Source organism: Vipera ursinii, assembly GCF_947247035.1.
Source record: "Vipera ursinii genome assembly, chromosome: 14".
NCBI lineage: Eukaryota > Metazoa > Chordata > Lepidosauria > Squamata > Viperidae > Vipera > Vipera ursinii.
In genome coordinates, this window is record NC_139527.1 from 8,514,316 (window position 1) to 8,537,729 (window position 23,414).

The window sequence follows — 23,414 nt, forward strand, 5'->3', positions numbered from 1 at the left end:
CGTGTGTCGAGCAGATTCAGACTGGGTTGCCTTTCCAGTGCAAGGGTTTGAGTCTGCTTTTATGAAACCAGCTTGGCGATCCCTTTCTTTCCCCCTTCTTCCATTCTCCTTCCTCCTTTTTCCTTCCCCCTCTTTCCTTCTCTTCCCTTTTTTGGGGGGGGGGGGTAGTACACATGAAAACGTGGCAAAGTTTCCTCTCATTTCATAATGGCATTGTAGGCCTCTGTCTTACTATGAGAGATGGACGATACAGTCAGACTCAATTTCACTCATAGCCACTTTTTTTAAAAAAAAATCAAATTCTACCACTGATGATGTTACCTAGTTTGGGTAATGAAATGTCTGCAAGAAAACGACCAAACCCATTGAACATCCTCCTGCTCCTGCTCCTCCTCCTCCTCTCCCTTCTAATTCTGATTATGTTACGTAGTTGGGTGATGAAACATCAGCAAGGAAACCACCAAGCTCAGAGAGTGCCAAGGACCCCAGAATCCTCCTCCCCCTCCTCCTCGCAAACTCCCCTCCCTTCCAGCCCTGATGATGTCACCTAGTTGGGTCATGAAACGTCTGCAAGAAAACCACCAAGATCAGAGAGCACCAAGGACCCCACAGTTCTTCTTCTTCTCCTCCTCCTCCTCCTCTTCATCCTCCTCTCCACAAACCCCTCTCCCTTCTAGTTCTGATTATGTTACCTAGTTGGGTAATAAAACATCTGCAAGAAAACAAGCAAGCTCAGAGAGCATTAAGGATCGCACAGTCCTCCTCCTCCTCCTCCTCCTCCTCCTCCTCCTCCTCCTCCTTCTCCTCTCCACAAACCCCTCTCCCTTCTAATTCTGATTATGTTACATAGTTGGGTGATGAAACATCTGCAAGAAAACAACCAAACTACAGAGAGCACCAAGGACCCCTCATTTAAACCCTGAGCTACAAATATTATCCTTTATTGGTACCTCAAGTTCTCCCTATCTCAGTTGATGAAAACAAAAATTGAAAGCTAAAATTAAGGGCGTGAGGTTTGCTAACAATCTCTTTCCAGATTACACTGCAGCCTAAACTCTACTGTGCATAGTAACCATCCCGGCTTCCAAACGGATCACAAACATTGGTACCGTAATCCTAACAATAACATTGTAAAAACAATTTTTTTTAAAAATTCCCATTTATATCCCGCCCTTCTCCGAAGACTCAGGGCGGCTTACAATTTAAAGCACAAATCAATGTGCTTAGCAATAGCCTTCATTCTATGTATATGCCTGCTTATTAGGGCTTTCGGGGGGGGGCCCCCAGCGGCATTATTACAAAGTCAGCTTATTGCCCCCAACAATCTGGGTCCTCATTTTACCTACCTCGGAAGGATGGAAGGCTGAGTCAACCTTGAGCCTGGTGGGACTCGAACCTGCACTAATTGCAGGCAGCTGGTGTTACTTAAGGAGGCATTAGCCCACTGCTCCACCAAGGCTTGAAATGTCTTGAAATGTCCATAATTTTTCCTTCCCGTGTCTATACACATTGAGCTTGTTTGTTCAGTTTTGGACTTTTTAACACATTCATTAACATCCAGTTTATTTTGAAGACTTTCTTGCTATTTAGTCATGGTGGCGCAGTGGTTAGAATGCCATAAAGGTAAAGGTAAAGGTAAAGGTTCCCCCGCACATGCGTGCTAGTCGTTTCCGACTCTAGGGGCCAGTGCTCATCTCCATTTCAAAGCCGAAAACGTCTCCGTGGTCATGTGGCCAGCATGACTAGACGCCAAAGGCGCACGGAACGCTGTTACCTTCCCACTGTAGTGGTCCCTATTTTTCTACTTGCATTTTTACGTGCTTTCGAACTGCTAGGTTGGCAGAAGCTGGGACGAGTAAGAGGTGCTCACTCTGTTATGCAGCACTCGGGATTCGACCCGCCAAACTGCCGACCTTCTGAACGACAGGCTCAGCGTCCTAACCCACTGCTGACTGCTGGCTGTTGGCAGTTCGATCCTGACTGGCTCAAGATTGACTCAGCTTTCCATCCTTCTGACGTCAGTAAAATGAGGACCCAGATTGTTGGGGGGCAAAATGCTGACTCTGTAAACCGCTTAGAGAGGACTGTGAAGCGGTATATATAAGTCTAATTGCTATTGCTATTTAATTCAGCAAATCTCTGCATGTTTACTTAAGAGGTAAAGCCTATCACATTTCTGCAAAAAAGCAAATCCCAGAGCAGGCTAAAACAAAAAAAAAGAGGATTTGTTTTGTATCTCTCTGAAAGCTTGCTTTTGAAGTAGTATAAAGGATCTCTGTTCCTTTAAAGTATCTTAGAGAACCCACCTTTTTTCTCCATGTCTTGTTAGATTAGAAAAACTGATATAGACTAATGCAAGATAGGAAAAGTCAGCTACATCCTTCTCCACCCTTTATGTAATGTTCTCTTCCGCTAGTAAAATCAGGTCAAACTTGAAAACCATGAAGTGGAAGCAATTTAGATGAGAAATTAAGGCATGAGGATTTCCAGGGACTGAAACCTCCATTCACCAAAATCAAATAAAATCAAGATCTACATGTGGTGTCTTAGCTTTTTTTTCCTTCTTCTTCTTTTTTTTCTGTCTTCGAAGGCCTGGCGGTTCTGAATAAGTACGGAGTAAAATATTCAAGGAAGTGAGTTTGCTTTCTCTTTCTTCTTCTCCTCTTCTCCATCCCTTTCTTTAAGTCAAGTTGGAAAAAAAACAACAACAAAAGTTAAGATGAGGGACTCAAATTATTTCTTTGTTTATATATATCAGTGTTTGGGTACTTTGGAGGCGTTTATAGGCGGAACTAATCTACACAGAAAGTGAAGAAGACCTAAAGAGCCTTGTGTTGCAGGTGAAGAAGGAGAGTGCAAAACTTGGGTTGAAACTAAACATTAAGAAAACCAAGATCATGGCATCCGGCCCTCTCAATTCCTGGCAAATAGATGGGGAAGAAATGGAGGTAGTGACAGATTTTAATTTCCTGGGCTCCAAGATCACTGCAGATGGGGACTGTAGCCAAGAAATTAAAAGACGCTTGCTCCTGGGGAGGAAAGCCATGGCAAATCTAGACAGCACACTAAAAAGCAGAGACATCACCCTGTCAACAAAAGTGCGTATAGTCACGGCTATGGTCTTCCCAGTTGCAATGTATGGCAGTGAAAGTTGGACCATAAGAAAGGCTGAGCGCCGAAGAATTGAAGCCTTTGAACTCTGGTGCTGGAGAAGACTCCTGCGAGTCCCTTGGACTGCAAGGTGATCAAACCAGTCAGTCCTAGAGGAGATCAACCCTGAGTGCTCTTTAGAAGGCCAGATCCCGAAGCTAAAACTCAAATACTGTCAGAATCCATTTATATCATATTCATAAATGGAATGTTTCAAACATATCCCATGGATTCTGTCATCTCCCGAAGATGACAAGAAGATGACAAGAAGATGACAAGAAGTCCTGACAAATACTTTGGCCACCTCATGAGAAGGAAGGACTCACTGGAGAAGAGCCTAATGCTGGGAAAGATTGAGGGCAATAGAAGAAGGGGACGACAGAGAATGAGGTGGCTGGATGGAGTCACTGAAGCAGGAGGCGTGAGCTTAAATGGACTCCAGTAGAGGACAGGAAGGCCTGGAGGAACATTGTCCATAGGGTCACGATCGGTCGGACACGACTTCGCAGCTAACGACAACAATCTACACAGCCTGTATAATTCGACTTTTCATATTGTTATATGCTCCTGGCCACTTTCCTTTGTAACCAGAGGCAAGCTGGCCTCGTTTATTGCAACAAACAGGGAGACAACCAAGCTTTGATAAGCTTGGTTCCGACTCAAACGATTCCTTTCTTTATACATTTCCTTCACCGGCTGCCATATCCCTCCTCATTCCCCATTGGCTGAGGTACTATGAGGTTACACTCTTTCCGACCTCCTTTTACATATTTCCTGCTACGTACTAAATCATACATCACATGGGCATTATAATTAGCAGATAATGTACGCAAGTTGTGTCAAATAATATTTAATAGGACTTTGAGCATGCTGTGTTACCTTGTTTTCGAGTTCTGGGATATTTCACGGCTTCTTACAACAATTGATAACTTTCCTGTTTTTCGGTTTAGTGTGGCTTTCCTGTTATTCAATTCAGCTAGTTTTCCTGTTAAGCTAGGTATTTCCTCTGGCAGCTGTTTTGCAGCTTCCATTTCCTACTCTGAAAACCGGGTTAATTTTAGCCTAAGTGTCTATCTTACATCCTCCCTTTATGCTACGATTTCCTTGTCCCACCCATTGTGTTTTCTTTGGTAACCTTATTTTTCTACTAAGTCTCCACCGCACAGTGGATTTGACTGTTCCTGAAGATTCATCACATTGGTGCACAAATCAGTATTAATTGCATAGTTCCTACCATTTGTCTATGAAAATCAAATCAGAACAAATCCTCAGCCATCTTTACCAGGAATGTGAAACACGTGGCAAAAAGTGAAGCACGTTTTTGAGTTCATCAGTTTTTAAAGCAACTGAAAGGGGAAAGGGATACGGCACAAATATATTAAGATTTAAAACAAGGGTGTGCACACCTAGTATAACACGTTTTGCTTTAGAACAGCTTCGTTTCTATTTCTCTGGTTGCCTATCTTATCATACCGCATTATAAAACCCTAGTGAGACCACACCTGGAATACTGCAACCAATTTTGGTCACCATATCACAAAAAAAGATGTTGAGATTTTGGGGGGAAAAAAAGTGCAGAGAAGAGCAACGAAGATGATCCAAGGTTTGGAGACTAAAACATATGACGAACAGCTGCAGGACTTGGGTTTGGCTAGTCGAGGGGTCAGCAACCTGAAACAGTGAAAGAGCCCTCACAAAAGGAAAAACTGGGAGCCGCAAAAAATATGTACACATGCGCATAGATGCGCGCATGCGCAGAACAGAGTTTGACTGAAGAGTGGAGCCAAGGCGAGATATGCACCTGCCCTGCATATTTGAATTGATTGGTTGAACTTTTTTAGTCCCACTTTTTTTGGGGGGGACTGCACATGGCAGAGGACTGGGAGCCACAGGAGACAGCTGAAAGAGCCGCATGCGGCTCCAGAGCCGTGGGTTGCAGACCTGTGGGCTAGTCTAAAGAAAAGAAGAAATAGGGGGGACATGATAGCAGTATTCCAGTATTTGAGGGGCTGCCCCAAAGAAGAGGGGATCAAATTATTCTCCAAACCACCAGAGGGCAGGACAAGAAACAACGGTTGGAAATTAATCAAAGAGAGAAGCAACCTGGAATTAAGGAGAAAGTTCCTGACAGTGAGGACAATTAACCAGTGGAACAGCTTGCCACCAAGCTGTGGAAGTTTTTACCAAGAGACTAGACAGTCACTTGTCTGAAATGGTATAGGTTCTCCTATTTGAGCAGGAGGCCGGACTAGAAGACATCCAAGGTCCCTTCCAACTCTATTCTATTCTATCAACATGACCTTGGATAACTAGCAACAGTTAAAGACACAACATAGTAATAAATACACAATCAGCAGCCCAGATAAAAGCCACAAACCACTATTTTCCTGACTATCTAACAGGGTTAGTGTGTGTATAACTCTAGTCACTGTGACTCCTGGTTTATAGCCCTTGGAGTAGATCAGGAGTGTCAAACTCAATTTCATTGAGGGCCGCATCAGCATTGTGGTTGCCCTCAAGGGGCCGGGTGGGTGTGGCCAGGGTGGGCGTGGCCTACTGGGTGGGCGTAGCTAGAGTGCGTATGGCCTACTGGGTGGGCGTGGCCAGCTCTACATCGTTCGCATCAAGGGTGCCTATGGGGTCTGGGCAGGAGTGGGACAGATCTGGGGGTCTCTGGCAGAAGGAGGGTCTCTGGGCCAGGGCCAAGGCAGTGGGGGCCGTTCCCTCACTGTTTCCAGGATGGCTTCGCGGGCCGCATGAAACTACTTCGCGGGCTGGATCTGTCCCCCAGATCTTCTGTTTGACATGTCTGGAGTAGATGATATGGAGTCCTAGTTTGGGAAGTTTTATTTGTGTCTATGTGTTTTTTAAGAGTGATATCTGTTTTTATACCATATATTTCAAGCTGCCTTCCAACCCCAATCATGGAAATCCCTGCCGTCAATTTTTATGATAAGAGGGCACTTTGAAGACAACCCAAAGGAGACTCCCAAGTCCTCATGAAGATAGGGGGGGCTACAGGTTGCCCACTTCTTTCCGTATAGAAAGCTTGAAGATCAACCTTCAACTGATACATTTTGTCTTTCAGGAAGCAGAGATCTTAAACACCGCCATCCTTACTGGGAAGACGGTGGCTGTCCCTGTTAAGGTGGTCTCGGTGGAAGAAGATGGAAGAGTGACTGATCTTGTAGAGTCCGTGGAGTGCAGATCCTCAGATGAAGATGTGATCAAGGTAGGTATTTGCACTAATGAGTTTTCAAAATCAATCCATATAAACTCCTGGCCCTCTTAACAATGCAGGTAACATTTAAGCCTAGTCCTTGCTATCTCGTTATAGTTTGTGGGGAAGGCAAATCCAGGTGGAAATGTTAATAATGTTGACCTCCCTCTTAAAAGTCATACTTGGTTGATTTTAATTTCTGACTGCCCAGAAAATAGAAAGGTGTCCTTATCTTTTCTCGGTATTGACTTGTTTGAGTGTTGTCCTTTGGTGACTCCTTGATCTTCTTCGCCATCATTCCTTCTTGTCATCCTATTTGTGTCCAATGATGCCCCGATAAGGGTTCAAGGAACACATCGGTAGAAACAGGAAGGCATTTCACTTGATAATCCCAAGGGAAGCTCTATCTCAAAATTGGATCTTGTGTTCTTCCTTCCTTGGGACTGTGAAGTGAGATGGCTCCGTTGTGAGGCTTAACCTATGCCATGACTTTATAAAGAAGATCTCGTAAGTCTTGGGTGTTCTTTGAGCATCCATCTCCTCACAGAAATGCAAGCGTTGAGCCTCAAGTGGCTGAAGGACCCCATTGAATGTCTCTTATTGCTATTTGCTCCGGGTTGAAGTGCCTCCTCCCCACTTTGCTATGTGTGTCTGGAGTTTTCAACAGTATTGACTGAAGAACATATTGAGAGCTTCTTATCCTTTCTGCTGGGTTGATTGATAAATAGCAAGAGAGCCTCTTCACTCATATCCAGAGTCTTGCTCTTTCTTCCTCCACATGCTCCCAGAAGCCTCCTCTTTGTGACTTGCCTGGGGCAATTATTGTTCCTTTTCTCTAGTTTGAGAAGAAGCACCCAATTCTAAGTCTGTCAAGGGCCAAGAGCCTGGTGGTTTGGTTCTTTTCTGGAGGCACAGTCTGTGTCTGCAAAGCCAGTGTCATCTCAGTATTGTGTGGAGAAAAGCTTAGTGTCAATGCTGCAAACATTGGATGTTTTTGCTTTGACAACATAGGGAGATGCAACCGGCTTAATGTCATGGTTCCGACAGATGAAACTCTTCAAAGAATCTTTATTCGAGTAGCATAACTTCGGCACGTACATAGTCAAAGCCAAAATGTGAATTCCCCTCCCCTGAGCACATAGTATCAAAGCACAATTCCCTCCTCTAATTCACAGTCATAAATCACATTCTCCAATTAGTTTGAAGTGCGGGCTCTCCCTCCAGTTCTCCAGCCTGCCAATTCTTATCATCTCTTATTTTTTTAAAAAAACACTTTGGTTCTCATACTAGTTACAGTTCTGTTATGTCTAACTAAACTTCCATGCACATTCCTCCTCCTTCCCCCCAGTTTCATCTAATTCTAACTCTAATTCTAAGAGTAAAACATAAGAAGGAAAATGGTTGCATCTCCATACATTGTCAAAGCAAAAACATCCATTGTTAGCAGTGTTGACACAGGAGCATCGCAAGCAAGCAGAGAGGGAAGAAATGGCGATTCTCATTTTCATTAGATGAATATTTCCAGCTTGGACCGTTCCAGGGAAGTGAGGGGTGGAGCACCTTCTAATGGCCTTTTTGGCAGTATTGCCAGTTGGCTACCGTCTCTTGACATCTCACCTAACTGGAGGTTTCTGAAGCTGATGGCTGCTGGAATTGTCTGGAGCTTTTGATGGAGCCAGGCTTACCAACGACAGCCAATTCGTGACTCTGAGATCGGAGGATCACCTTAGATCTCAGGAGCCAGCAAGGAAAGAGAGGTGGTCGGTTTCCTCACAGAGAAAATGATCATGCAGTACTCCTCCTGGGAAATAGATAACTTCATGACCTTTCTGGCCTTCTGGAAGAATGAATGAAGAGTTGGCTTTGGGGAATGAACAAGAGAAGATCAGTTGAGTTGTTTTCCCAAAAGACATCTCCGTTCCCCTGAAGGTACTATTGGCCTCATCTGTATACATTCACAGATAGTCCTTGGCTTACGGCCACAGTGGTGACCAGCATTCGCAGGGCTAATCAAAGTGGCCATTAAGTGAATCTCCTCTGCAAAGGAAGGAAGGAACCATGAAGTACTGCAAGAGGACAGCATATTTCAAAGAAGAGACGGTCTGCTTCTCCAACCCCTCTGATTTCAGAACAGTTAGGACAGGGATCTTCAAACTTGGCCCTTTTATGACTTGTGGACTTCAACTCCCAGAATTCCTCAGCCAGTGTGCCTGGCTGAGGAATTCTGGGAGTTGAAGTCCACAAGTCATAAAAGGGCCAAGTTTGAAGACCCCTGAGTTAGGACCTTAAGCCGTGCCAGAATGGACAGAGAAGAAAAAAAACCTGGGTCAAGGAAGTCCCTGAGATAAGCCTAGAAGTGGTCTCCTTGAGGACATCCTTGAAGAGCGATATTTGCTCAAAAGTGAACATAGTGAGACCCAGCCCTAACTTCTGCTTCCTGATTTAGAATTGACCCTTGCAATTCTATTTCAGTGGAGCTTCTGAACATTTTATTTACACTCTCTCCAACCAACTTCTATTTTCTGAATGTCCTCACAGTCTCAGTTCTTGACTGTGATTGTCAAAGGACTGTCTACCACCTGCTCTACGAAGGCTACATTATTTATAGAGCTCGCTGCTGTCAACTCTAAGCTGTCTTGTGGAGGCTGCTATATCTGGGCTGCCATTGTCCTGATCACCACTAGAGGCCAGCAAAGAGTAAAGAAAGATCTGAATCTTTCCTCCCCCTGTAGCACTCATCTTCCTTCCCCCCGCCCCCAGCTGTCTCACTGATTCATAAGATTCGCATAACTCTGTTATTAATGTGCAGCAACATTCCATAATACGGCAGGAAAACATCAGCCACCTTTGTCTACACTGAGAATTCTTCTCCCTTGCAGTTTGGACGGAGAAGGCACTAGAACTGCCAATTTCCAAAACTTTGGTTTACATTGAGTAGGGGGACTTCAGATTGGGTGCAATTAATCGATGAAAATCTATGAAATTGCTACGGAGAATTGTAAACGGACAAGGGTGCAAGATCTGAAATTTAGAAGTTTGGAGAATGGGGGTGGGTCACCTGCCTCACTATGCATCTCCCTACCGTCCCCACCATTTATGGAGCATAGTGCGTTTTTATTCAACAGAAGTCAGTACAGCTAAAGCATTCACATCTGCTTATGAAGAATTCTTGGGTGGGGAACAGCTGTGCCATCCCAATAGTAGCTGTGTCTCACCTGTCTGTAATATATTTATTTAATACATTTAGTATTTCATACATTTCATCTCATGTTGGGCGCCGACAAATTGCCTTCAGAAGTTGTGAATGCTCCAACACTGGAGGTTTTTAAGAAGAGATTGGACAACCCTTTGTCTGAAAATGGTATAGGGTTATTCTGTTAGTCTAACAAAGAGAAGGACTAGGGGGTGACATGATAGCAGTCTTCCAATATTTGAGGGGCTCCACAAAGAAGAGGGAGTCAAGCTATTCTCCAAAGCACCTGAAATCAGGACAAGAAACAACAGATGGAAACTAATCAAGCAGAGAAGCAATCTAGAACTAAGGAGAAATTTCCCGAAAGTTAGAACAATTAATCAGTGGAACAACCTGCCTCCAGAAGTTGTGAATGCTCCAACGCTAGACGTTTTAAAGAAGATATTGGACAACCCCATAGTATAGGGTTTCCTACTTGAGCAGGGAGCTGGACCAGAAGACCTCCAAGGCTCCTTCCAGCTCTATTCTGATTGATTGATTGATTGATTGATTGATTGAAATGGTATAGGGCAGGGGTGTCAAACTCAATTTCATTGAGGGCCGTATCAGCATTGCGGTTGCCCTCAGGGGGCCAGGTGGGTATGGCCAGGGTGGGCATGGCCTACTGGGTGGGCATGGCTAGAGTGCGTATGGCCTACTGGGTGGGCGTGGCCAGCTCTACATTGTTCGCATCAAGGGTGCCTATGGGGGCCTGGGCAGGAGTGGGACAGATCTGAGGGTCTCTGGCAGAAGGAGGGTCTCTGGGCCAGGGCCAAGGCAGTGGGGGCCGTTCCCTCACTGTTTCCAGGATGTCTTCGCGGGCTGCATGAAACCACTTCGCAGGCCGAATCCTTGTGTTTGACATGTCTGGTATAGGGTTTCCTACTTGAGCAGGGAGCTGGACCAAAAGACCTCCAAGGCTCCTTCCAGCTCTATTCTGATTGATTGATTGATTGATTGATTGATTGATTGATTGATTGATTGATTGAAATGGTATAGGGTCTCCTGCTTGAGCAGGGGGCTGGACTAGAAGACCTCCAAGGTCCCTTCCAGCACTATTCTGATTCTGAATGCAGCCAGTGAGTCTTGCTTTCTTCTCTGTTTTCCAACCCCAGGGCTGTCTTGAAGGAAGCCTTCTGTTGTTGTTTGGAAACCAAACATTCCCTGGAGTAAAGGGTTTGTCTGCCTTGTTGCTCACAGCCCTGATTCGTCTCCAGGTCTGCTAGCGCTGCCTAGCTGAGTTGAGTATTGGAAGAAACCACAGTGCACAAAGGAGAATCAACCCTCTCTCCTTCTCCCTGTTGCATTACTGTTCATGGACTTCCATAAGCATCCAGTAATAAGGACTTCGTGTGTTTCAGTTCATAAATATGAAGTGGCAGTCCCTGCCTCCTCTACCTAGATGTTATTACTGGATAAAATATGAATAATAGAGGAAATTGAAGATTGGAGGAGAGAATGTTATAATAGAAGGCAGCGTTGACATCAAGATATATCATGGAAGGGAGAAGGGATTTAATACCAGATATGAAATTCAGAAGCCGAAGGTGTGAGGAGGAGAAGGGGGGAAGGGGAAGAGGAGCAAGGGAATCTCATCTGTTGAAGAATCCCTTGGGCCAAGCAAAGTACAGACAGAGCTACTCAGACTAGATAAAGCCTGTTTAAAATTGTATGAAAACTAAACACCCCTTTTGGGGGGACAGGCTTCCTTATCTTGTGTACAATCAAGAGAGGGAGTGGGGAAAAAGAAGAATAAGAGACAGCTCCCCAATTTATTCTAGGCCAGTTGGATGTGTAACTTGGGGGCAGAGGAGAAGGTCTTGACGAGGGGAACCAAATAACCAAATGCTGTTTTTGAAGAGGGGAAAGTAAGGCTTTTAAGAAAGAATGCCTTTGCAAGACTTCAGAGAGATGGTCTAATGACCTAGCACAGTGATGGCGAACCTTTTATAGACCGAGTGCCCAAACTGCAACCCAAAACCCACTTATGTATCGTCGGGTGCTGGGTGGGTGTGGCCCATTGGGTGGGTGTGACCAATAGGTTGGGTATGGCCCATTGGGTGGGTGTGGCTCATTGGGTGGGTGTGACCAATTGGTTGGGTGTGGCCCATTGGGTGGGCGTGGCTCATTGGGTGGATGTGACCAATTGGTTGGGTATGGCCAATTGGGTGGGTGTGGCTCATTGAGTGGGTGTGACCAATTGGGTGGGTATGGTCCATTGGGTGGGCGTGGCTCATTGGGTGGCTGTGACGAATTGGGTGGCTGTGACCAATTGGTTGGGTGTGGCCAATTGGGTGGGCGTGGCCCATTGGGTGGGTGTGGCTGCGGTGGTAACGGCAGACTGGGTGGGACTAAAAAGTTCAATCAATCAAGTTCAACTTTCCGAGATCTTTTTTTTTCCCCGCGAGAAGTTGAAATTGATTGATTGATTGAACCTTTTTTTTGTGTGCACAGCGTTGGAGGCCTAAAGCGAAAAGGTTTTATAAAACCCAGCTGAAGGCCTAGGACTGGGGCGACAGTGCGCGTGCCCACAGAGAGGGCTCTGTGTGCCACCTGTGGCACCCGTGCCATAGGTTGGCCACCACGGAGCTAGCAAAAGAGGCAGAGCTGACGTCGTGGGTAAGACTAAGATTCTTTGGGTCTTGTTTGATGGGTAGGGATTGGCTGCCAGTATTCGTACCGCTGCCTGCCTTGATCTTACAGCATAATTATGGGCCGGTATGGAAGGAAGGTGTGGACTGAGAACTAAACTTTGGGATCCTACCTTCTTAACCTTTGACCTCATTCATCCTTGCTGGAGTTGAAGCATGGATCTTCGATCCTAAAATCCAGAGGGATTTGTACTCAAGTCCTTCGTTGGATGAGGTGGATTTGATTGGGAGTAGGCCACCCAGTAGGCCATACGCACTCTAGCCACACCCACCCAGTAGGCCACGCCCACCCTGGCCATACCCACCCGGCCCCCTGAGGGCAACCGCAATGCTGATGCGGCCCTCAATGAAATTGAGTTTGACACCCCTGTTTTAGAGAGTCATTGGGGGCCATTTGGGAGACACAGGTGAACCTCCAAATGCTCTCAATGACTTTCTTAAAGAATGAAAATGCAAATGACCAGCTTTCTACAAGGAATATAAATCCTTCCATTTCCCACAGTCCAGTTAGAGCTGAAGAAGCATCTTGGATGAGAAGCGAAACGTCTTCAAATAAAAACAAGACAGTCCAGTTGCCTCCTGAAAAAGCACCTTTGGGGTAACCATGACCTGGATTGACTGAGAATCTCCATAGACAACTAGTTACTTGTTGTTCGGTCACTGTCTCCAACTCTTCATGAACCCCTGGTCCACGCCAGCCCCCCTCCCCCCCGGTTCTCCACTGTCTCTCAGACTTTGCCCAGATTCATGTAACCATCTCCTCCTCTGCCATCCCCTTCTCCCTTTGCCTTCCATCTTTCCCAACATCACACCTGGAATCCTGCAGCCAGTTTTGGTCACCATATCACAAAAAAAGATGTTGAGAGTGTGGAAAAAATTCAGAGAAGAACAACTAAGATGATCAGAGGAGGAGGGGGGGTCAGCTTGTTCTCCAAAGCACCAGAGGCAAGGACGAGAAACAATGGTTGGAAACTGACCAAAGAGAGAAGCAACCTGGAACTAAGGAGAAACTTCCTGACAGTGAGGACAATTAACCAGTGGAACAGCTTGCCTCCAGAAATCGTGGGCGCTCCATCCCTGGAGGTTTTTAAGAGGAGAGTGAACATTTACCTGTCTGAGACGGTGTAGGTTCTCCTGCTTGAGTAGGCGGCTCCAAGGTCTATTCAATTCTAGACTTCAGGGTCTTTTTCCAAGGAATCCTCTCTTCTCATTGGGTGGCCAAAATATTTGAGCTCCATCTTCAGGATCTGTCCTTCCAAAGAACATTCAGGGTTGAGTTCCTTTTCCAACACCGCAGTTCGAAAGCATCCATTTTTCGGCGCCGAGTCTTCCTCCTGGTCCAGCTCTCACAGCCATAATCTAGTTACTTTAGCCAACGTTTTATGCCTAAGGAGAGCTTTCACACTTCCCACTCAATGCTCTGTCCTTACATAAAGTAAATATGGAAACATTTTCCCATGCCAGAATATTTTTGTCCTCGGAAAAAAAATACGCAGAGCCCCAGTTCTGCCTTGTTCCTGAACTGGCTTTTTTAGGCAGCCTGGTGAGCAGATCTAATATCGCTCTTTCTAATCAATAGCCACAATAGTCCAGAATATTTATCTCTTTTTAGATCTTCCCTGACCTCCTGAGCAGTAGCCAAAGTTTGTTCTAACGCTACAGTTTTTGGCATTTAATACGGCAGCTACTTTCAGGATTGTTCGACTTAGAGGTGTCTCTTGCTGTATTTAGATCTTACGTCGATTTTTAACAGGCGCGCTTAAGTATCAGTCAATCAGAAAAGAGCTGGAAGGGACCTCAGAGGTCTTCTAGTCCAACCCCCCCCCCTCCGCTCAAGCAGGAGACCCTATATCATTTCAGAGAAGTGACTGTCCAATCTGTTCTTAAAAACCTCCAATGATGAAGCACCTACAAAGTTCTGGAGGCAAGTTGTTCCACTGGTTAATTGTCCTCACTGTTAGGAAGTTTCTCCTTAATTCCAGGTTGCTTCTTTCCTTGATTAGTTTCCATCCGTTGCTTCTTGTCCTGCCTTCAGGTGCTTTGGACAATAGCTTGACTCCCTCTTCTTTGTGGCAGCCCCTCAGATACTGGAATACTGCTATCATGTCTCCCCTATTTCTTCTTTTCTCTAGACTAGCCAAACCCAAGTCCTGCAGCCGTTCTTCATATGTTTTAGTCTCCAGGCCTTTAATCATCTTAATTGCTTTTCTTTGCACTTTTTCCAAACTCTCAACATCTTTTTTTATGATATGGTGACCAAAATTGTCTGCGGGGATTCCAGGTGTGGCCTTACTAGGGTTTTATAGAGCGGTACTAATACTTTGCGTGATCTTGATTCCATGCCTCTGTTTATACCACCCAGGATTGTATTAGCTTTTTTGTCTGCTGCTGCACACGGCTGGCTCATGGTCAAGTGATCGTCCACTAGATCTCCAAGGTCCCTCTGACAGTCGCTGCTTTTGAACCAGGTTTTGCCTAACTTGCACTTGTACCTTTGGTTCTTCCTGCCCAGGTGTAAAACCTTGCTTTTCTCCACATTAAGTGTCATGTTGTTGGATAGGGCCCATTGTTCAAGTCTGTTAAGATCTTTTTGGATGCTGAACTTATCTTCTGGGATGTCGGCTATTCCTGCCAGCTTAGTATCATGTGCAAATATGATGAGTTCTCCTTCTAAGTCTGAGTATACTATGTCCACAGTTTTTCACTGGTCTACTAATTTAGTCACTTTGTCAAAGAATGGAACAAGATTGGTTTGGCGTGATTGGTTTTTAACAAACCAGTGCTGGCTTTTAGTTGTAACTTCATTTCTTTCTAGATGTTTACAGATCTGTTTTTTATTTAATTGTTATTATTATCTTTTCCAGTATCTTCCCAGGTATTGATCTTAGGCTATTTCCTGCTTCACCACTTAGAAAAGCAAGTTTGCAGTGGCCATTTACAAATCACTTTTTTTTTAAATACCCCACCAAAGATCCTGCTTCAGATGATGTAAGGCTTTGTCTGGCACATCATCCCAAGGCTGTAGGGGAAAAAAATATTGCCACCTTGAGTTGTTTGTGAAATGTGCCTCGCGCTCTGCCTACGCATCTGTCAAAGAGAAAGAAAACAAGACGAGGCACAAAATTACACCGGCTTTGTTCTTTGTTCTTCTAATTAGACTTTTTTTTTTTGGCCAGGAGAGTGAGTGATTGGCTGTGGAGTTTGGGGTTCATCCCAGGTCCCTTTAGAAAGACAACAGTTGCCGTGTCTACTTTAGCTACTTAGTCCCAATGGAAGATTGAAAGAAGTTTTCTTCTGGTGTGGAATACCAACCCAATGAGATTAGGTTGGACCCTGCTGGCCTTATGCGAGATCCTAAAAACTTCAGTTTTAGCAATAGCACAAGTGCAAGGGTAAGCAACCTCGGCTCTTTTATGACTCATGGACTTCAACTCCCAGAATTCCTGAGTCAGCTGACTCAGGAATTCTGGGAGTTGAAGTCCATGAGTCATAAAAGAGCCGAGGTTGCCTACCCCGGCACTAGTGCTTAGACTTATAGACTGCTTCACAGTGCTTTCCAGCCTTCTCTAAGTGGTTTAGAGAGTCAGCATGTTGTCCCCAACAATTTGAGTCAACAGGATCGAACTGCTGGCAGTCAGCAGAGTTTATTTATTTATTTATTGATGGGATTTATATCCCGCCCTATCTCCCGAAGGACTCAGGGCGGCTAACAACAAAACATATAATAAGTACAGAAATTAAGATAAAAATAAAATTAAAATCATCTGTGCAATAAATTAAAATTAAAAACTAAAAATAAATTAAAAATTGTAAATATAATTAATTAAAATGCCTGTCAGTCCAGGTCAGCCTGGTGAGTTTGCCTGCAATACTGCATTCTAACCACTGGGGAAGGAAGGAAGGAAGGAAGGAAGGAAGGAAGGAAGGAAGGAAGGAAGGAAAGAAGGAAGGAAGGAAGGAAGGAAGGAAGGAAGGAAGGAAGGAAGGAAGGAAGGAAGATATACTGCTTCACAGTGCTTTACAGCCTTCTCTAAGTGGTTCACAGAGTCAGCATCCTGCCCCCAACAATCTGGGCCCTCATTTTACCGACCTTGGAAGGATGGAAGGCTGAGTTGAGCTTGAGCCTGTGAGAATTGAGCTGCTGGCAGTCAACACAATTAGCCTGCAATGCTGCACTCTAATCACTGCGCCACCACGATTTTCTGATAGATCCCATCTACCACTTTTGTTGATGGTTATTTTGTGATGCTCAGCTGCTACGCGTCTTATTTTATAGGATGCATTGTATTTAATCTTTTTAAAATCTATTCTATTGCAAGCCACCCAGAATCATGTATGTTTTAAATCTGGACGAGAAGGGGAGACATGACAGCAGTGCTCCAATATTTGAGGGGCTGTCACAGAGAGGAGGGGGAATCAACCTATTTTCCCAAGCACCTGAAGGCTGGACAAGGAATAACGGATGGAAACTGATCGAGAGATTCAACCTGGAAATAAGGAGAAATTTTCAGACTGTGAGAACAATCAGCCGATGGAACAGAAGTTGCCTTCAGAGGTTGTGGGAGCTTCATCACTGGAAGCTTTCAAGAAGAGACTGGACGGCCACCTGTCAGAAATGGTGTAGAGTATCCTGCTTGGTTGGGGGGGTTGGACTAGATGACCCACAAGGTCCCTTCCAACTTCCCTTCCAACTATTCTATCCCACCCACCATTTTACACCTAATTTGACTGATGGATCCCTGCAGAGGTATCCTTTTGAACTGATTTCCATCTTTTGGGGAAGATCAGTATTAGCAAAAGGGCAGAATGTATGATCCTAACGCCGGTATACTGTGCTACAATTCACAGCACCCCAAAAGCTTGATTCTGCTAGAAAGGGTAGTTTATTTATGTATTAAATTTGTATGCTGCCCATCTTGCTAAAGGTAACTCTAGGTGACTGACATTGATTAAGATACCCTATGAAACATTAAAACAGTAAATAAAGAAAAGAAACTATTTATGATGCGTTGGCCTCTTTTGTAGAACTAGGTAAAGGTTCCCCCGCACATGCGTGCTAGTCGTTTCCGACTCTAGAGGCCGGTGCTCATCTCCGTTTCAAAGCCGAAGAGCCAGCGCTTGTCCGAGGACGTCTCCGTGGTCATGTGGCCGGCATGACTAGACGCCAAAGGCGCACGGAACGCTGTTACCTTCCCACCGGAGTGGTCCCTATTTTTCTACTTGCGTTTTTACGTGCTTTCCAACTGCTAGGTGGGCAGAAGCTGGGACGAGTACCAGGCGCTCACTCTGCTACGTGGCACTCGGGATTCGACCCGCCAAACTGCCAACCTTCTGATCGACAGGCTCAGCGTCCTAACCCACTGAGCCACCGCGTCCCGTTTTGTAGAACTAGTTGAAGGCTATAGCTGAGATCAGAACATTGGTAACCAAAAGTGGCTTTGATCATCTGCTCTCCGATGGTTCAGAGATGTGTTTTGCTCACACGGATGGTCATTATCTGGAATCTGCCGACTGCTTTTCCATGTCGCTCAAAGGCCTGTTTCTCCCCATCAACCACATTGGCTGATTTTGCAACAGCCTGTCTCCCACCTGCTTCCAAGCCACCTAGGTGCCCCGTTGCTTAGGCTGGAAATAGACTCAATCAACATAATTGCCCATAATAAGTTAGCAACCCTCAAACTCGAGCTGTATGGATGGGAGTCGGCCTTGATAGTCCCGCAAACTGCCAGTGAAGCCCCTGCAATGTCTGCCTTCCAGACATGTTGGCCACGGACAGTAGGAAAATGTACCGTTAATAAAAATGCAAGCCAAACTAGAACTATTTCTAGTGGAAGTATTTCTGGGATCTATCCACAGGAAGCCAGGGAGAGAACGAGAGTAGATTCTCCTAAAAGGAATTAAAAAAAAAACCCAAACACTAATGGTCACTCATTAAGTCCCATCTTCACTTGGAGATAATAACGCAATCCTTGATCAGGAGCATCCATTCCAGAGGTATTTGAGGATTAATGGCTCAGACTGAACGCTTGCCCAGAATTTTGTCCATTTACATCTGCTGCTTCATATATCATTCGAGTGGACCATCGGGCAGAGTGGATGGAAACTACAATGCTGAGAAAGGAAAAATATTTAAAAGGAAGCATACTGACATACAACCAGTTGGAGGCTAAAACCTATAAAGAACGGTTGCAGGAAATGGGCATGGCTAGTCTAGTGACGCAGTGGCTCAGTGGGTTGGGACGCTGAGCTTGTTGATCAGAAGGTTGGCAGTTTGGCGGGTTGAATCCCGAGTGCCGCGTAGCAGAGTGAGCGCCTGTTACTTGTCCCAGCTTCTGCCAACCTAGCAGTTCGAAAGCATGTACTGTAAAAATGCAAGTAGAAAAATAGGGACCACTACAGTGGGAAGATAACAGCGTTCCGTGCACCTTTGGCGTCTAGTCATGCCGGCCACATGACCACGGAGACGTCCTCGGACAAGCACTGGCTTCTTCGGCTTTGAAACGGAGATGAGTTGGAAACGACTAGCATGCATGTGCAGGGGAACCTTTACCTTTTTTAGTCTAGTGACGAGAAGGACCAGGGGAGACCTGATAGCAGTCTTCCAATATATGAGGGGCTGCCACAAAGAGGAGGGGGTCAACCTATTTTCCAAATCCCCTGAAGGCTAGACAAGGAATAACAGATGGAAACTGACCAAGGAGATCCAACCTAGAAATAAGGAGAAATTTTCTGACAGAGAGAACAATGGAACAGCTGTATCACTGGAGGCTTTCAAGAAGAGACTGGACTGCCATCTGTCAGAAATGGTGTAGGGTCTCCTGCTTGGGTGGGGGGTTGGACTAGATGACCTCCAAGGTCCCTTCCAACTCTTTTATTCTAATTCTGATGTTCACCAAAATGTCTACCCATAGCAATGAATCTCTGGGCTGGCTTGTTCAGCCACCTAAGTCACCACAGCAAATTTATGAATTTGCACTTTCTTTTGGAACGGGTGTGTGGGGGGGACACGGGTGGTGGTGGGGGATTCAGGATCAATGAAAGGAAATCTTGTTCACCTAGTATGAAGTTGGTGGAAGAGTGGGCTAATGCCTCCTTAAGTAACACCAGCTGCCTGCAATTAGTGCAGGTTCGAGTCCCACCAGGCTCAAGGTTGACTCAGCCTTCCATCCTTCCGAGGTAGGTAAAATGAGGACCCAGATTGTTGGGGGCAATTAAGCTGACTTTGTAATAATGCCGCTTGGGGTGTGTGTGAAAGCCCTAATAAGCAGGCATATACATAGAATGAAGGCTACTGCTAAGTTTGTAAAGCCGCCCTGAGTCTTTGGAGAAGGGCGGGATATAAATGGAATTAAAAATTTAAAAATTAAAAAAATAAATAAGTTGAAGGTATGGAATTCCCTCTAATTGGCTCGGATGATGGCCATGAATTTATTCAGTTTTCAGAGCAGATGGGCAGAGACACAGAAAGCTGGCTGTGGGTGGCTAGGAGACATGATGGCTATGTTTCCTCAACCTTCTCAATCACAAAAAAGGAGCAACAGATGCCAGCTGCTGAAAAGCACCAGTAGGACAATATCCTGCTGTCAAGTCACATCAAGTAACTTTTATTAAAGCCATATGGTCAGAAAATACCCAAATAAAATCTTTTTTTTTAAATGAAAATATTTGGAGGAACAGCTTCCCTCCAGAAGCTGTGGGTGCTCCAACACTGGAGGTTTTTAAGAAAAAATCGGACAACCACTTGTCTGAAATGGTATGGGGTCTCCTGCTTGAGCAGGGGGTTGGACTAGATGACCTCCAAGGTCCCTTCCAACCCTATTACTCTAGGTTCTAGAATTATCTGGGCACAATAACATAAATTATGATATTTGGGTGCTCCATCACTGGACGTTTTTAAGAAGAGATTGGACAATCATTTGTCTGAAATGGTCTAGGGCTTCCTGCCTGAGCAGGGGGTTGGTCTAGAAGACCTCCAAGGTCCCTTCCAACTCTGTTATTTTGTTATTCTGCTAAAATATAGAGATAGAGAGATATAAATGATATAGTTATAGATATAATAGTAGCAGCAGCAAATGGAGAGGGTATTTTGCCCTCTCAGAGTCTTCCCAGAAAGAGGCTTGGATGAAGAGAATAAAGTCAGGTCCCAAGAATCAAGATTGACATGTGGAATTATTATAAATGAATGAAGGCCAAGTTGGAAAATTGAGGTTATGGAATGGGATGAAGTTCTGGAGAAAGAATAGAATAGAATAGAATAGAATAGAATAGAATAGAATAGAATAGAATAGAATAGAATAGAATAGAATAGAATAGAAAATATGGAATAGAATACTGTAGAATAGAATAGAGAAAATATGGAATAGAATAGAATAGAATAGAACAGAACAGAACAGAACAGAACAGAACAGAACAGAATAGAATAGAATAGAATAGAATAGAATAGAATAGAATAGAATAGAGAAAATATGGAATAGAATAGAATAGAATAGAGAAAATATAGAATAGAATAGAATAGAATAGAATAGAATAGAATAGAATAGAATAGAATAGAATAGAATAGAATAGAATAGAATAGAATAGAATAGAATAGAAAGGGACCTTGGAGGTCTTCTAGTCCAGCCCACTGCTCAAGCAGGAAGACATATACCATCTCAGACAAGTGACTGTCTAGTAGTCTCTTTTTTAAAATGTACAGTGATGCAGTGCCCACGATTTCTGAAGGCAAGTGGTTGATTGTCCTCCCTGTCAGGAACTTTCTCCTTAATTCCAGGTCGCTTCCCTCCTTGATTAGTTTCCATCCGTTGCATCTTGTCCTGCCTTCAGGCGCTTTGGAGAATAAATTGACCCCCTCCTCTTTGTGGCAGCCTCTCAAATACTGGAATACTGCTATCATGTCTCTCCTATTTCTTCTTTTCTTTAGACTACCCAAACCCAAGTCCTACAGCCGTTCTTTATAGAACTAAGACGATCCAGGCCTTGGATCATCTTAGTTGATCTTCTCTGAACTTTTTCCAAGGTCTCAACATCTTTTTTGTGATATGGTGACCAGACCGATAACTGGAACAATTGGCTATATTTGGTGGCAGTTCATACTTTTGACCTTTTAATGATGCCCCCCTTTTGGATCTTGGGGATGGAGCTTCAAGAGTGTTGGCCTTCGGGCCAAAACTTGAAGAAGATTGAATTGGCTTGGATTCCCTCCCTTTCTCTCTCTCCAGGGTCCAGTCCAGCTAGAACCAAAGCTTTACTAGCCTACCTGAGCAAAAATATGGTCTCAAAGGCCATAATTGCCAAGTGCCCCATTAAATCTCTCTCTCTCTCTCTCTCTCTCTCTCTCTCTCTCTCTCTCTCTCTCTCTCTCTCTCTCTCTCTCTCTCTCTCTCTCTCTCTCTCTCTTGCAAGCCTGCCAGAGAGACAGAAAGAATTGCTGTCGGAGTGTACATTATGGATGCAGAAAGAGTTTGTGCCGGGAAAGGATGACCTCAAGAGCCAAGCAGGGTGATTAAAGTCCCAGCACACTAAAACCCTTCTGAGATCCAGGTTTATCTGATGGAAACAGCATCTTTGTCCTCGGCAGCTTTCTCTTAGGGGACCCGGAATCAAGAGCTTTCCCCAAACTAATCTCTGTGCATGATGGTTTTCTGAATGCGTCAAGTCTTTTAGGCATGCAACTGCGACTCTTCCTATGGGCTGCTATCTGATGCATGGCAGACCTGGCTTTGTCCCAAAAATGATGCTGATGCTTAAGTAGGAACCCGGCAAGCAATCCACGGACCAAGGGTGATGGATGAAGAAGAATCTGCAAGGGTGGCGGCAATGTATCGTCCTGACATAAAACCAGTTGATCTCAGTTGGAGGTTAAAATATATGCAGAACGGCTACAGGAACTGGGCATGGCTAGTAAAAAGGGACGCGGTGGCTCAGTGGGGTAGGATGCTGAGCATGTCGATCGGAAGGTCGGCAGTTTGGCGGGTTGAATCCCGAGTGCCGCGTAACAGAGTGAGCGCCTGTTACTCGTCCCAGCTTCTGCCAACCTAGCAGTTCGAAAGCACGTAAAAATGCAAGTAGAAAAATAGGGACCACTCCGGTGGGAACATAACAGCGTTCCGTGCGCCTTTGGCATCTAGTCATGCTGGCCACATGACCACGGAGATGTCCTCGGACAAGCGCTGGCTCTTCGGCTTTGAAAGGGAGATGAGCACCGGTCCCTAGAGTTGGAAACGACTAGCACGCATGTGCGGGGGAACCTTTACCTTTACCTTTAGTCTAGTAAAGAGAAGGACCAGGGGAGACAGGATAGTGGTCTTCCAACAGAGAGGAGGGGGTCAACCTATTTTCCAAAACACCTGAATGCCAGACAAGGAACAACGGATGGAAACTGATCAAGGAGAGATTCAGCCTAGAAATAAGGAGAAATTTCCTGACAGTGAGAACCAATGGAAAAGAAGCTGCCTTCAGATGTTTTGGGAGCTTCATCCCTGGAGGCTTTCAAGAATTGATTGGATGGCCATCTGTCAGAAAAGGTGTAGGGACTCCTGTTTGGGTAGGATGACCTATAAGGTCCCTTCCAACTCTTTTATTCGAATTCAGTTCTTCCGGGGGATTAACATCTCCACCATTTAAAGAGAGAGCAAGCTATGTAGAAGGCACAAAGCAAGTTTGGGGTTTCACCACACTTCCAGCCGGCATGTCCCAAATCTGCTTTTCCGAGAGACAACTGGATTTTTAAAGGAAGTCCAGTTGTCTCTTGAAAAAGCACCTTTGGGACAACCATGACCTGAATGGCTGAGAATCTCCAAAGGCTTTCAACCAGCATCTTGACACTGTTACTGTCCACTGTCCAAGGTCCAGCACAGGACCAGTTTAGGCAAGGCTAGACAAGTCTCTCACCTGGCTGAGTAGGTGACAACTTTCAGAGAGGAGAACAAGGTCCCCAAGCAGATGTTGTGGGTTGCCAGATGTACACCCAACATATTTTCTCTCATGTTAGCCTACCTTCTGTCTAGACAATGACAGATGCTTCTCTGCAGTATTTTCCCAAACTGTGCTCTTCCCTGCCTAGAATGCTGCATCCCTCTCCTTTATCCACATCTGCCCTGCCATCCATAATTCATAGTGATGCTTTGTCGCTCTGATTTTTACAGACTGGGTGAGTGGCAGT

General features: G+C 45.0%; 1 protein-coding gene across 1 annotated transcript in view; it reads left to right on the plus strand.

Annotated features, from left to right (window-relative positions):
- LOC310646625 (transmembrane protein 132D-like) overlaps positions 1-23,414 on the plus strand; it is a gene marked incomplete at both ends in the record, with an annotated part of 241,456 nt that overhangs the window by 199,209 nt on the left and 18,833 nt on the right. The window contains one exon of the mRNA XM_083373227.1: positions 6,239-6,382. Within this exon, the coding sequence (XP_083229353.1) occupies positions 6,239-6,382 (144 nt within the window). The remainder of the gene's footprint in view (positions 1-6,238; positions 6,383-23,414) is intronic.